At 42.4% G+C, this 16,153-nt stretch overlaps 1 protein-coding gene across 8 annotated transcripts in view; it reads right to left on the reverse strand.

The window, feature by feature from the left end:
• The window catches only part of RPS6KA5 (ribosomal protein S6 kinase A5), a 217,030-nt gene that overhangs the window by 57,281 nt on the left and 143,596 nt on the right, over positions 1–16,153 (reverse strand). For all 8 annotated transcript variants that reach the window (XM_059890250.1, NM_001192023.1, XM_059890253.1 and 5 more), the window contains 2 exons: positions 9,138–9,221; positions 6,880–6,983 (listed from right to left, as the gene is read on the reverse strand). In XM_059890250.1, the coding sequence (XP_059746233.1) occupies positions 6,880–6,983; positions 9,138–9,221 (188 nt within the window). The remainder of the gene's footprint in view (positions 1–6,879; positions 6,984–9,137; positions 9,222–16,153) is intronic.

The raw sequence follows: 16,153 nt of genomic DNA on the forward strand, positions 1-16,153 counted from the left end.
GCAACATACTGTCTCTCTAGAGGCAGAGCTGTGGTGGAAAGGAAAACTGTGAGAGAAGACTGACTGTGTGTGTGGGATCAAAAAGAGGGAACCAGTCAGGGGAGCCGCTGCTAAACCTTGTCAGGTTAGGTTTTGTCATTTGTCACCACGACAGGTATGACCTTGCACGGGACCTAAATTCTCAAGACTGTGGTCAAGGTTTCCTATACTTCGGATGCATTTTCAAACTGTCCAAAAGCACATTTAAAATAAGCAAAGTCATGTCGAGAATTTTAATAATAGGCACGATTTAAATTTGATTTTAACAAGAAATATTTCTCATCACTTAGTTCTGATATTGAATAAGCCAGAATAGTGAGAAATTATTTAATTCTTAATCTATCCTGTAAAAGGCACATTCTAAAAAATTTAGCAGTTTTGCTGAAGTAAAATTGAGGTACAATAAACTCAATATGTAAAGTGCACAATCTGATAAATGCAGTCTCTCTCACACACACACAGACACAGCTGTGAGCCCACGTGCACCGTCCAGGGCATGGCCACCCCCATCACCCGCGAGGCTCCTGTGACCCTGTCACGGCTCCTGCCCTCCCCCGTCCAGCCCCTCCGTCAATTCCCACACTCGAGCCAGTTACACGTCTACAGCCTCTTGAGTAGAGGGGAGCGTGGGTCCCCGTGGAAGGACCCTGAGAGCTGACTGTGCGTCTTCCTCCCAGCGCTCCCCAGAGGGACCTCCAGCCTCTCAGCAGAGTAACCGCTCGCGGGGCAAAGGGGGACGTCGGACCTTCGGGGGCCTCTGGTCTCTGGTTCTGAACCGACACGAATTCTAGGAGACCCATCGGCCAGAGAGGGGCTTGAGGAGGCCCAGTTCCAGCGCAGGTTCATCTCCACAGTGGATGCAGCCGTCCCTGACCCTGTCCTGGGATTCCCGCCCCAGGGCCGGATGCGAACTTGGGACAGAGACACTCGGCAGCTGGCGGGAGCCCGCACCGGCGCCCGGACCTAAGGAGTGAGGGCGGCTCCGGCAGGGAGGGCCAAGGGGAGGCCATCGGAACCGCCTCCGCCTGGGAAATAGCGAGTCAGAAAGCGGCGGGGTGTCTCCAGGGCTGCTGAGGCTCAATCCACCAGCGAGGACAAGAAAGCGGCGGGAGTGCAGCTTCCCACTGCAGCGCCCTTGAGCTCGCCCGCCTGACCCGAGCAGAAGACAGCGTATCATTATAGATTTAGGCAGGTGGGAGCTCCAGGTGCAGCTGCTGGACCAGACGTGGTTTCATTGCTTGAGTAAATGAATACAAGCTCTGGTTTTTCTCCACCCTGTCCATCAGTCCCACCAAAAGGAGCTCCTCTCAGCTGGAAAAGCCAGCCATGTACCCTCACTGTCCTGCCTCCAGGGTTATCCATTCTCCAGCCCTATGTCGTAATTCAGTTCACAAAGCTCTTGATTGCCTTTCTCCTTCACAGACAACCACGCTGGTCCGCTGCATTGGTGGCTTTAGGCTGACTGGACCTGTTGAGCAAGAAGTAGCGATGACTTGAGACTCACTGGTGGGACCCTGTGTGACACAGGGTGGGGACGGATCTGTCCCAAATCCAGGGGCCTCCACCCTAGTGGGTTTCTAGGAGTCCAGTGGTGCAGGGCACCTCGAGACAGCTCTCCCAAGGTGAAGGGTATGTTGGTGCAGCTGGCCTCTCCTACCACCAAAACAAGGGGCACGATGCCTGGCGGGCCTCAGGACGTGGGAAGCTGGTGTGTTACTCCAGCCAGTTTACCAAGCGACTTGAAAAACTGCTGTTGAGTGGAGTCCAGAACAAGAGAAGGGTCCAGGCCACTGTGAAGCTGCTCTCTCACTTGGTTCCTCTGATTCAGCAGACCCAGGGGCACTGGAAGTGGCAGACAGGTGCTGTTTGGAGCCTTGGGTAGCCCTGAGTGGTGACCTAGAGCGCTCAGGTTCTGGAGCAAATCCCTGCCATCTTCTGAGGATAACCACTCCCCTTTTGAGAAAGAGCTCTTGGTCTGCTGCTTGGCCTGAACATTTAACTCTGGGCTCCGAAGTTACATGCCACCGAGATGCCCATTTATCTGGTCCATTAAGCTGTGGAGTTGGGAGTGCACAGCAATACTCCACCATCAAGTGGAAACAGCAAACACGAGACTGGACTGAGCAGGTGCTGAAGATGCCATGAGCTGCGTGGAGACGCGGCCTAAATGCTCACGGTCCCCTTTCCGGCTCTGCCGCCCTCTCTCCACCAGTCTGCATCTATGGATGGCCACACGGGGAGACCCTGCTGTGGCTGAAAGAGGGACAGAAGACTCAGGCTTGGCTCACAAACAGCTCTGCACGATGTGCAAAGGTGAGCGCAAACCTTCCCAGTGGGCAGAACCCTGAGCGGTGCACCTAGTCATTCTCTGCACTTGGAAGGACACCGCCAGTCCTGTAATTTTGTTTTCATTAATGGGTTGTGGCCAACAATTTGGCTGGCCAGGGACTTGGAATATGAGTGGAAAGTTGGTGACAAGGAAATCTACTTGACAGAGGTGTCTGGGGGAAAGCTTTGTTGACAGACCTCTCTGGGCAAAAATGTGAGGTATTTGTGTCCTATGTGAGTGCTCACTGCAGGATGACCTGAGCAGAGCAGGGTTTTAACAGTCAAATGCATATGCTGGTCTGTCAGCCTCTCTCCAGCGAACCCTGTCATCAGCCAGCGGACTCATGGGCAAGGTGGCCATGGAGGCAAGGCTGGAGCTGAGGTCTGGACTCAGCAGCAGGATTTCCACTCACCAAGGCTCATCTGGCTTCAGGCCACTGCGTGGAGACCAACACTGAGAACCTTATCTGGCACCAACTCCCAGGGTCATCAGCCAGCTTCTGGTGGCAGGTTGATTACACCAGATTGTTGTCATTGTAGAAGGGACAGATTTTCACTCTAACTAGAGCAGGCACTACGGATATGGACTGCTTTTCCTACAAGCAATATTTCTGCCAAAACTGTGATCCACAGGCTTAAAAAATTCCCTACGCACTATCATGGTATCTGGACAGCACTGTTTCTGATCAAGGAACTCACTTCATAGCAAAAGAAGTACAGCAATAGACCATGCTCATGGAATTCACTGGTCTTAATCGTGTTCTGCAGCCTTCTGAGGCAGCTGGCTTGATATCATGGTAGAATGATCATTTGAAAATTCAGTTATCATGCAAGTTAGGGTGGCAAGTTTCTCCAGAAGGCAAAAACCCTCAGAATCTCCATCCAGTATATGGTGCCGTTTCTCTCATAGCCAGGATTCACGAGTCCAGAAATCAAGCAGCAGATACGGGAGTGGGGCCACTTACTCTTATCCATAGTGATTCACTAGCAAAATGTTTGCTTTCTGTTCCCATGACTTTATGGTCTGCTGGCCTAAAGGTCTTAGTTCCAGGGGAAGTAATGCTTCCTCCTAGAGATTTAACAGTGACTCCACTGAACTGGAAATTAAGATGGCCACCGAGCCACTTCCTTATGCCTCTGAAGCAAGCGGCAGCAGGAGCTGTGGCAGCGGCTGGGATGAACGGCCCTTACTACCACGGGACGCTGGACTACTGTTCCACAAGGGAGGCAAGGACGAGCACACCCAGAACACAGGAGACGCATCGGGGCGTCTGCTGCTGTCACCATGCCCTGTGATGGCCAACTGAAAAAGCAGCAGCTCAACGCAGGCAGGACTACCAGCGGCCAGATTCTCTGGGAATGAAGGCTGCGGTCACCCCCCAGTCTGAGGTACTTGCTGAAGGCAAAGGGAATACAAAGTGGGTGGTGGAAGAAGGCAGTTACAGATACCAGCTATGACCCCAGGTTACACAGACTCTACAGACTGGTGACATAGACCCCGTTTCTATGTAAGCATTTACAGAAATGGGGACTTTACTGACAGGAGTATTTCTTCCCTGTTTTGTTATGAATATGTGTGTGTATAAATAGATGTTTGTTTTTTTCCCTGCCTTATTCCTTCACATATACAATAAGATATGCTGACTTCATACCATAGTATTTAAGTATTTTAAATTTATACTATAGTATTTAAGTTATGGGATTTCAAAGGGAAGAGAGAACATTACCATACCACTCAAGGACTTTATGTTCTCTTCTGGGGAAGGGGTTAATTGGTTGGCGGTAGAGCCATATTATGTTAGGTGGAATTACAATCTTGTTATTATCTTTATTGGAGACCAAGTATAGTTTAAGGAGATGCAAATGGCGGTCAGGGCGATGGGGATGGGCTTGTGATGGTTAACTTAAAGTGTCACTTGACTGGGTCACTGGTTTGAGAGTAAACATTATTTCTGGGTGTGTCTGAGAAAGTATGTCTGGACGACACTGGTATTTGAATCCCCTTCCCAATGTGGTGGCACCAGCCAATCCATAGGTGCCTGAACAGAAAGAAAAGCAGAGAAGAGGGCCTAGCCCCTTCCGGCCTGCCTGCTCAACCTGGGACACTCGTTTTCTGTGATTCACACCACTGGCTCCTCTCGTTCTAAGTCCATCGCGCTTGGACTAGGCTTGCAGCAGCTCCCACAGACCTCCAGCTCTCAGAGGCAGGTCATGGGCCTCTCAGCTGACATAACTGGGTGAGCTAACTCCTTATGATAAGTCTTTTACTTATGTGTATGTATATCCCATTGGTACTCTTTCCCTGGAGAGCCCTAATATGGTCAGTAGCTTTATTTTTAGTCATTCCAGGGAGCATACAGAGCTACTGCACTGAGGCTGGATTTGCATTTCCCTGAAGACTAATGATGTTGGTCACTTTTTATGTGCTCATCTGCCACTCATATATCTTCTTTGGCAGACTGTTCAAACCTTTTGCCCTTTTAAAAACAATGGAGGGTTTTTCCCTTGAGTTTTGAGAGCTCTTCATGTATTCTGGATACCAGTTCTTTATCAATAGACATAATTTGTAACCCTATCACAGTCTGTGGTTTGTCTTTCCACCTCTTGAAAGTTTCATTGGAAAAGCAGAAGCTCTTAATTTTGATAAAGTCTAATTTATCAATGTGTGCTTTTACAGACTGCACATTTTGTGCCTTTGCCTAACCCAAGGCCAAAAAAATTTTTCTTTCAGAAGTTTTTATAATTTTAGGCCTGTGATACATTTAAAATCTTTCTATAGCAAGAAGTATTTAGCAGAGTTCATTTTCCCCCCACACAATAGCCAATGGTTCCAGCATCATTTGTTGAAAACCTATCTTTTCTTCACAAAACTGATACTGAACTTCATAAAAGAAAAAATCAGTTACCTAAATCTCTGTGGTTCTACTTCTGGACTCTCTGTTCTACTTCATCAGTGATTTGTCTGCCTTGATATGAACACTACAGTGTCTTAGTTGCCATAGCTTATGAGTCTTCAAATCAAATTTGGTCTACTTTTTCAAAGGTGATTTGGCTCTTCTAGGTCCTATGCATTTAGACCCAAGTTGTCAATTTCAACTAAAAAAAAAAAGCCTGTTGGGATTCTAATTGTGTTGAATCTGTTAGATCAATTTGAAGAGAAATAACATCTTAGGTAAGTAAATTGAGTAGTTTCCTTCTATATGTCCTTATCAGTGCTTAACTAACTAATACTTGAAGGATTCCTCCCACAGAGCTCCGGACTTCTCTTTCTGCAGCCTCCTCCTCTCCAGCACTCTGCTCTGCGGACTCCAGCCTCGCCCGCCTTGCTGAGTCGTCATTTCCGTCACAGCTCCACGGCGTTTCCCTGCTGAACTGCAGCCTGCATCCTCTCTTGAGGCCTAAACTCGGAAGTCACAGGGGCTCACCTCGTTTATTTCCCGTCTCTCAGCGTTCACTGGGCTTCACTGCTGGAGTTCAAAGTCTTCAATACTGTTGTTTCATATATTTTTACCCATTTAAAAAACTGTTCAGGAAGGGAAGTAAACCTGGTCCCTGTTACTCCATCGTGGTAATCGGTGGAAGTCTCAATGGTTAATGTCAAATCTGTTCTCAAAGTTACAAAATTCAAGTAAAAATTGGACAAAAACATAACGAGTAATCAGTATACTGCTTTATCATGCTTCATTTATTTGTTCATTAACTCATTTCATTCTGAAAACATTCACTGAATTCTGCGTGGTGAGCCCTCCAAGCGCACATGGTGAGGACCAAAGCCTGAGTCACCCCGGCTCTCAGAGCTCACAATCCAGTGGGAGAGACACACTCGTCAAATAATACAAACAAAAATGCAGCGCTGCACTTGTGCTAACTGCTCTGAAGGAAAGGAACAGAATAAGGCTATGATAACCTACAAGACGGTGACCTCAGGGTATTTGTTTCTACTGGGTTTATATCCATGATCTGAAAAATAACTACTGTTTCTTTATGTTTAAGTCACAAAGAAATTACATGATGTATACACTGGGAAAAAGTACCCAGCAAATAAACACTAAGTTGTGTTCTCTGGTGGCTCAGAGGGTAAAGCGTCTGCCTGCAATGCGAGAGACCCGGCTTCAATCTCCTGGAGAAGGAAATGGCAACACACTCCAGTACTCTTGCCTGGAGAATCCCATGGACGGAGGAGCCTGGTAGGCTACAGTCCACGGGGTCGCAAAGAGTTGGACACGACTGAGCAACTTCACTTTCTTTTTTTCTTAAGACAGTATGGTAAATGCTTTGGAGCACACAAAGTTACAACACTATGAAAAGTAAGATCTAACTGGGCACCTAAAGTATAAAGAGATATAAAGGTTATAAAGCTACATCCTATGGAAATATAATTGGCAATTTACTGTTATACACCATTTTTGTCTATGCCATTTAAAAAATCATTTTTTCTTTCAGCCAGATTGCAGAAATTTGATCAGGCCCTTAGAGAAAACAACACATTTATTTTATTTTGTCAGGTCTTACCTAGATATCTCAGCTTGGGAGTTCTTCTCGCCATCAACAGTGAACGGAGATGCTCCAGTTAGTAATTCATACATTAGAACACCTAAACTCCACCAGTCAACTGCCTATAAAATAACAGACATTTCGTTTTCTTGAATATTAACTAATTATATCTCATAAAAAAAGAAAAATGAACAAAATACAGCTATATAAAGTGACTCAGTTCTATATATATATATACGTGTGTGTATACACACACACATATACACATTCCTTCCCACACTCTTTTCCATTCGATCTATCACAGGGCACTGAGCGCAGTTCCCTGTGCTGTGCGGTAGGACGTTGCTGTTAACCAGTCTAGACATGACAGTTTTCATCTGCTAACCCCAAACCCCCAATCTGTCCTTTCCGTCTCCCTCAAAAATTTTCTTAAAAGTGAAATTTAAAAATTTTAACTAAGCAAAATATTTAGACTTTTGATAATAGGGCGAAAAAGTATTAATCAGCATTTTTGTTGATTATTCAGTTCTGATAAATATGAAATTTCTTAAAGTCAAAGAATGAAAATGAAAAATAACCCATCAAAAGGAGTTACTTTTTCATAACCACCTAAATCAATTCCTCTTACGGGACACATCACATAAATCTAACAGTCTTTAGTTTGTGGGACGAATGGAAAGGCTGAAAATAATATAAAATGTGGTCTACTTTAGAAAACAATTTATAAAACCAGTTAACTGAGAGCATAACAAATTATATATTTAATTTACACATAGCAATTTATATATATATTTACTAAATTTAAAGAATCTTGATATATTGAAAATTAGTTCTTTGACAATTAGGCAAATCAAGTTCAATACCTGCTGAATATATGAGCTGACACCAATGAGAAATTAACTGAAGCTAAAATTTTAAACTCTGCTTCCAAATTTCAGGGCCAAGGTTTCAGAGAGATGATGTAGAATTGGTGAGCCCAGAGTTATTTTAAAGAAAATATGTAACAATAACATATAAACCAAATCTCAGTTGTTTTATTTAGACAAGCAGTTTTACTGTCATCTGAGTCAGGATCCATGCTCTTTAATACATGACTGGTCATTAGCAAGGTGACCACTGATTCTCCGCCCTTAAGACATTCCCACCGTGTATGTAAGATTTCGAAAGGGAATGAGGAAGATGGGGAGATGAGGAGTGAAAAATACAGAATTCTTTATTTTGAGAATGTTATTAATAAAGCAAAAGTGTTACGAAGGAACTAAACAAATCTAACAAATCTGTACCCTTTAATCCAAGACTTTGTGCTTATTTGTGTCCAACTCTTTGTGACCCTCTGGACTGCAGCCTGCCAGGCTCCTCTGTCCATGAGACTTTTCAGGCAAAATGCTGGAGTGGGTTGCCATTACAGGAAGAAGAAATATCTGACCTAGATTTTAAAACTACTCAGAATGCCTCATCTACAGTTTTGACTCTGCACATTCAAAGGGAAGCGAGGAGGGTAAAAAAAACCGAGCTTTTTCTTAGAGGGCTTAGGAAAACAAACTTAGACCATCCTGAATGCAAAGCTGCATGACTCCAGTGGGAACAGGAGGGGCTGTCTGGGCGCCCATGACCCCTCTGCACTGCACTGTGGCTCAGCTGTGTCCTAAAAGGCCAGATCACATGCAACCAAAGTGATTTTTATTTTAATCAGGGTTACAACTGATGCTTTGCTCAAGACATGACACAATGGAAATAACAGAAAAATTATTATTTCAGGAATTAGTCGATTTTGTGGTTTCCCTTAACAAGAGTATTACTCTCTAAAACAAAAAATTATCCTCATCAACAAAACTTGGAAAAAAAGGGAAATCTAGAATGTCTTAAACTTTCTATTATCTTTTTCCTCCAAAATACTAGATATCATAATATGCTTGTGTATGCAAAGGAAAGGGGGAAAAAAAGGAAACACCAGAAGAGCCCAAGTTACTAAGTAGGTTCTTTTTGTATGTGTGTGTGTAGCAGAGTTTTCCTGAAGTATAAAAAGGACAGAGAAAGCCTCTGACACAGACATCAGAAGGGAGAGTGCCCCACTCACTGGCCTTGTCAGGGCCTTATGTACTTGTTATCTTAAGACAATATTGTGGGCATGGATCTGGTAAGACCTTCCAATTGTTAGTCCTAATCTTGTCAACTGAAGACATCTGTTGTGGGAGTGGGTCTAGTAAAAGTACAAGTAGGATTCTTATTATACATTTTATGGAGATACATCAGGAAGTGTCAAAAACAGAACATACCTTGTCATGTCCTGAGTCTCCCCCTCTGACAATATCTGGTGCCATGTATTCAATTGTTCCACAAAAGGAATATGCTCTTTCAGCCTTAAAACAATCAAACAAAGAAAAAGAGATTTAATTTTAAGCTAGTATGAAAATTGACAAAAAGAGTTAACACCACATGGCAATGTCAAGACATACCACAGCAGCAAAGCAGTGGCAGAATCCATCTGACAGACTCTTCTCACCAGGACAAGCTGGTGTGCACACATCTGTATACTGGGTTGGCCAAAAGCTCGTTCAGGTTTTTGGGTTACTCTCTAACAGAAAAATCCAAACAAACATTTTGGCCACCCCAACAGTATGGGGTCAATGGGTAAACCTTTTAAACCCTGAAACCCTGCTATCATTCATTAATCCATCCACCCATGAAGCCACTCGCTCACTCTTCTTGTCTGTACATGTATATATTCCAATCACTGATTTTTTACAACTGTTCTCGTAAGAAGACAAAAAGCCCTAGAAGGGGAACTGTATGGACGTAGCTATATGCTCAGACGCTGTCGTGTCCGACTCTTTTCGACCCTGTGGACTACAGCCTACCAGGCTCCTCTGTCCGTGGGATTCTCCAGGCAAGGATATTGGAGTAGTTTGCCATTTCCTCCTCCAGGGGATCTTCCTGACCCAGGGACTGAACCCATGTCTCTTACATCTCCTACATTGGAAGGCCAATTCTTCACCACTAACTTTTAGGGTGAATGACTTTATTTCCAGATCAGCAAGACTGGAAAAACACTGGGAACCTTAAGGGAAAAGGAAGATCAAATGTTAAGAAGGGAAAACGGGAACCCAAAGATGGAAAAGGGTGTAAAGAGGTTTTCAGATCTTATCATCATGTTTCAGTCTGGCACTGCCAATGGTGGGCTCAGTGCTGATGAGCAGAGCTGCCCTAAAAGAACACTGTCTCTTAAAGGCAGTTGTTTCTCTTTTGTAGGGCTAATATATCAACCTGAAAATAAATTTAAAAAAATCAAGTAATTAAAAAAATGACCAATTGGATCATATCTCAGTGTAATAAAGGAGAAAAATATCTGAATTCTTATGCAGATATATTAAATAGGGGAAAAATAATTCTTCTTTAATAATATACATTCATTTGGCTACATCTGAAATTTTAAAGGCATTTCAGTTCAGTTCAGTTCAGTCGCTCAGTCATGTCCGACTCTTTACCACCCTGTGGCCCACCTCGCTCCTCCGTCCATGGGATTTTCCAGACAAGAGTACTCGAGTGGGTTGCCATTGCCTTCTCGCAGGCCTCCCTATCCATCACCAACTCCTGGAGTTTACTCAAACTCATGTCCATTGAGTCGGTGATGCCATCCAACCATCTCATTCTCTGTCGTCCCCTTCTCCTCCTGCCTTCAATCTTTCCTAGCAGCAGGGTCTTTTCTAATGAGTCAGTTCTTTGCATCAGGTGTCCAAAGTACTGGGAGTTTCAGCTTCAACATCAGTCCTTCCAATGAATATTCAGGACTGATTTCCTTTAGGATAGACTGGTTGGATCTCCTTGCTGTCCAAGGGACTCTCAAGAGTCTTCTCTAACACCATTGTTCAAAAGCATCAATTCTTGGGCACTCTGCTTTCTTTATACTCCAACTCTCACATCCATACATGACTACTGGAAAAACCATAGCTTTGACTAGATGGACCTTTGTTGGCAAAGTAATGTCTCTGCTTTTGAATATGCTATCTAGGTTGGTCATAACTTTCCTTCCAAGGAGCAACCGTCTTTTAATTTCATGGCTGCAGTCACCATCTGCAGTGATTTTGGAGCCCCAAAAAATAAAGTCAGCCACCGTTTCCAGTGTTTCCCCATCTATTTGCCATGAAGTGATGGGACTGGATGCCACGATCTTAGTTTTCTGAATGTTGAGCTTTAAGCCAACTTTTTCATTCTCCTCTTTCACTTTCATCAAGCGGCTCTTTAGTTCTTCACTTTCTGCCATAAGGGTGGTGTCATCTGCATATCTGAGATTACTGATATTTCTCCCAGCAATTTTGATTCCAGCTTGTGTTTCATCCAGCCCAGCGTTTCTCATGATGTACTCTGCATGTAAGTTAAATAAGCAGGGTGACAATATACAGCCTTGACATACTCCTACCCTGATTTGGAACCAGTCTGATGTTCCATGTCCAGTTCTAACTGTTGCTACCTGGGTTACACGTGGGTGTCATTAAAATACATTACAAAACTATTTTAGAGGAAGTTTTCCAATTCACACTCTATTTTTCTACCACCAGCAAGGTTCCATCTTCTTATTTACCAATTTTAAATGTAAAGAACACCATCCTAGTAATGTGAGGGAAGTGGCTCTCGTTGTTTAGTTGCTGAGTCATGTCCAACTCTTTGCAACCCCATGGACTGTAGCCCACCAGGTTTTCTGTCCATGGGATTTCCCAGGCAAGAATACCGGAGTGGGCTGCCATTTCCTTCTCCAGGGGATTTTCCTGACCTAGGGATTGAACCTGCATCTCCTGCATTGCAGGAGGACTGTTTACTACTGAGACATCTGGGAAGCTCCAATACAGAAGTGATAAAATTCCCAATTTTATTGGCTGAACAATTAAGCTCAGAGATAATGACTGTAATGAATTTATTTAAACCGTGTGATAACAAATGTATTGAAACTACTTAATTATGATACATATAGGTCAATAATTTTATATAAATAAAAATAATTGTATAATTTTATATGGTTTATGGCTCATTTCTTTTTATGTAATACATATACTGAAAGATTACTATTCCCCAAAAAACTAAAAGAAATAATTCAGTTATACTTAGATGTGGAGAAGATTTTCTTGTTAGCTGGCAGAACAAAATCTCACTGAACAGCTAATATAAACCAGACATCAAATGTCATTATCTTTCTGCTTCATCACTTCAGTACCAAATACTAATTTCATAACAAACTACTAGAAAGATTAAAGAGTAAAGCTAGACAAAACTGATTTCATATAAATTTGAGTATAAACAGTGATGAATTGGAAACATTTTGTTAGGTATGCTTAGACTGGAGAAAGTGTGCATTAGGAGGCATTCGTCTCCTCACTGAATTATTAAAAACCAAATACTACAAAATTACTTAAAAAAAACCCCAAACTTCATAAAAATAAATACAGTGTTTCCACTGATAGTTTGTTGTTGTTCAGTTGCTCAGTCATGTCCGACTCTTTGCAACCCCATGGACTGTGGCACCCCAGACCTCCCTGTCCCTCACCATCTCCTGGAGTTTGCCCAAGTTCATGTCCACTGCATTGGTGATGCCATCCAACCATCTCATTCTCTGTTACCCCCTTCTCCGCCTTCAACCTTTCCCAGCATCAGGGTCTTTTCCAATGAGTCAGCTCTCTGCATCAGGTGGTCAAAGTACTGGAGTTTCAGCTTCAGCATCTGTTCTTCCAATGAAAATTCAGGGTTGATTTCCTTTAGGATTGACTGGTTTGATCTCCTTGCTATCCAAGGGACTGTCAAGAGTCTTCTCCAGCACCACAATTCGGAAGCATTAATTGTTTGGCACTCAGTCTTCTTTATGGTCCAACTCTCACATCTGCACATGACTACTGGAAAAACCATAGCTTTGAGTATATGGACCTTTGTCAGCAAAGTGACATCTTTACTTTTTAATATGCTGTCTAGATTTGTCATAGCTTTCCTTCCAGGAAGCAAGTATCTTCTAATTTCATGACTGCAATCAGTATCTGCAGTGATTTTGGAGCCCAAGAAGGGAAAATCTGTCACTACTTCCACTTTTTCCCCTTCTATTTGCCATGAAGTAATGGGACTGGATGCTACAATCTTAGTTTTTTGAATGCTGAGTTTTAAGTCGGCCTCTTCACTCTCCTCTTTCACCCTCATCAAGAAGCTCTTTAGTTTCTTTTCGCTTCTGGCCATTAGAGTGGCATCATTCATATATCTGAGGTTGTTGATATTTATATAATATAAATATATATTTATACAATAATATTAAATAGGTAATATATTATTTATTATGCAATAGCCCTTTTTGGAATATTAAGCAAAAATCATTATATAACTGACAAAAATAAACAAGTAAAAATTACTAAGTCAGAGTATTTATCATTTAATCTCTTGTTTTGCAAATTCCAGTAAACTGTTTAATTACTTTTTAAATTGAAGTTAGTTGATCTGCAATGTTTCAGGTGTGCAGCAAAGTACATATACTCGTATATATATGGGTTTCTCTGGTGGCTCCCTGGTAAAGAATCCGACTGCCAATGCAGGCAATGTAGGTGCAATCCCTGGGTTGGGAAGATCCCCTGGAGAAGGAAATGGCAACCCACTCTAGTATTCTTGCCTGGGAAATCCCATGGACAGAAGAGCCTGTGAGGTACAGTCCATGGGATCGCAAGAGTCGGTCACAGCTTAGGGACTAGACGATAACAATCATGTTACAAACCATTCTGGAACTATGTATATTTTAAGTATGCGACAATGTTTACATTTTACAACTTATAAAAATCTGCACTCTTCTACAAAATGCTAGATATTCATCAGTTTCATGTAAAATGAGTGTGAAACATATGGATCTTATGATTACTGTGGGAAAGATCTGATAGTCACCACCACTTTCCATGTCTGTTTTTTTTCCTTCTTTATCTGACAATGAATGTAGCTCAGTTCTCCAATGTCTTGACATACAGGAACCTCAGAACCACATTAAACCCTCAAAGGTATTTCTTCTATCTTCTTTAATAGATTTCTGAGCTCTTTTAAAATTCACTTTAGCTATTTTTGAGGGGGGTGGGGGATGTAGGTAGTGTCTACACTAATAATTAAAAGATAATTATTTATTTTATAAAAATTCTAAGAGACAGAAAAATTAAGCTTAAGTAATGAGAACTTCCAGTCCCTGAGGAATAACAGTAAACAAAGATAAAACATGTCTTAAGCCTCTCTGTTACTCTGAAACATTGCCATTTTAGCCCTTGCAATTCTGTATCTGCTTTCTCTTTCTCTGTTCCAAATGGAAGTCTTACTCCCTCCAGGTTCAAGCTTCTAACGTGTCAGTCTGAATTTCCTAAGGCTATCTTTCATTGTAAAAAAAAAAAAAAAAAAAAAAAAGGCCCCAATTTTACTTTTGAATTTGTCTTTATCTACCTATGAAGGTGCTTATTATCTATGCCCAGAAATTAAACTGATGAAGTGTGATAGGGGAACGTCTCTGGTAGGGACAAGAAGATTTCAAGGTAATATGTTGTAAACTATGTTATAAAAAGGCTAGGATAGTATAGCTAAATTGTATTACGATTACTGTTTATTTACTTAAAAATCAACATTCTTCTCAAGGAGACAGGCAATCGGCCTATCCAGCATTTAAGTTCACACTACTTTATAAGCAGCATTAGTGTGAAAGCTACTACAGGGTTAGGATTGTGAAGGAGAATTTAACTGAGTGAGAGCACCAAGCAGTGCGTGCACCACCCTGCACATAACGCGGGGCGGTGCTGGGTGTAAATAACAGCTGGTCAAGGAGGCTTCACGGTGCCTGAGAGAAGGAGCAGATGACACTGGACAAAGGACTGGTTTCTTTCTAAGGAAGAATCCAACAGGGACTCAACTGTCAGATTCTTAGGTATTTCTCAGTAAACACTAGATGAAATCCTGCCTAGTTTTTATTTGCCAATGTTTTATCTTGATCTTATCTGCTTATAATAGATAAATTTGTGAGTTAAATATACAGTTACCAGAGAAAATCTTATTTCCCCATGCTCTCTTTTTTTCCCATCTGAATTTCGATACATCTCCTCACAAGGAGTATATGTAAAAATGTTGCACTTTTAAGAAGAAACATTGCATTGCTAATCCTCCAAGTCTCTGCTCACAAGACAGACAGGGGAAGCCCCAGTGTCAGCCAAGGCTGCAGGTGCCGAGGGCCAAGGGCAGCGCAGGAGGCAGGCTGCAGCAGCAGAGGGAGGGACGGGAGGCATTCCAGACCTCCACAGTCAGAAGCCTGAACTTCAGTACTTTTGTGCGGACAAAAGAGGAGGCCATTGGCTCAGATGAGATGGACTGCAATTACCACTTCTGTGTAAACCTTGGAATTTAAGAAAGCTGAAACCTCAGTAAAAGCAAAGTCTAGAAAAAAATAAATTCATCCAGCAGCACAGGTTTGTTTCTGTCTGAGCCCTAAGTTTAAAAACAAACAAATAAGTGTTCTTCTACTGAAATCCCGAGGCTTGTGCTTCTTATAGATTTGGAACCTATATTTATTCTTTCCCCCTAGAATGGGAAATAGATTCAAGGGATTAGATGTGACAGAGTGCCTGAAGAACTATGGACAGAGGTTGATGACATTGTACAGGAGCAGGAATCCAGACCATCCCCAAGAAAAAGAAATGCAAAAAGGCAAAATGGTTGTCTGAGAAGGCCTTACAAATAGCTGTGAAAAGAAGAGAAGCGAAAAGGAAAGATATATCCATTTGAATGCAGAGTTCAAAAGAATAGCAAGGAGAGATAAGAAAGCCTTCTTCTGTGACCAGTGCAAAGAAACAGAGGAAAACAACAGAATGGGAAAGACTAGAAATCTCTTCAAGACAATCAGAGATACCAAGGGAACATTTCATGCAAAGATGGCTCAATAAAGGACAGAAACAGTATGGACCTAACAGAAGCAGATGATATTAAGAAGAGGTGGCAAGAACACACAGAAGAACTATACAAAAATGATCTTTATGACCCAGATAACCATGATGGTGTGATTACTCACCTAGAGCCAGACATCCTGAAATGTGAAGTCAAGTGGGCCTTAGAAAGCATCACTACGAGCAAAGCTAGTGGAGGTGATGGAATTCCAGTTGAGCTATTTCAAATCCTAAAAGATGATGTTGTGAAAGTGCCGCACTCAATATGCCAGCAAATTGGAAAACTCAGCAGTGGCCACAGACTGGAAAAGGTCAGTTTTCATTCCAATCCCAAAGAAAGGCAATGTCAAACAATGTTCAAACTATTATAC

The sequence above is a fragment of the Bos taurus genome, chromosome 10 (genome assembly GCF_002263795.3).
Source record: "Bos taurus isolate L1 Dominette 01449 registration number 42190680 breed Hereford chromosome 10, ARS-UCD2.0, whole genome shotgun sequence".
Classification (NCBI taxonomy): Eukaryota; Metazoa; Chordata; class Mammalia; order Artiodactyla; family Bovidae; genus Bos; species Bos taurus.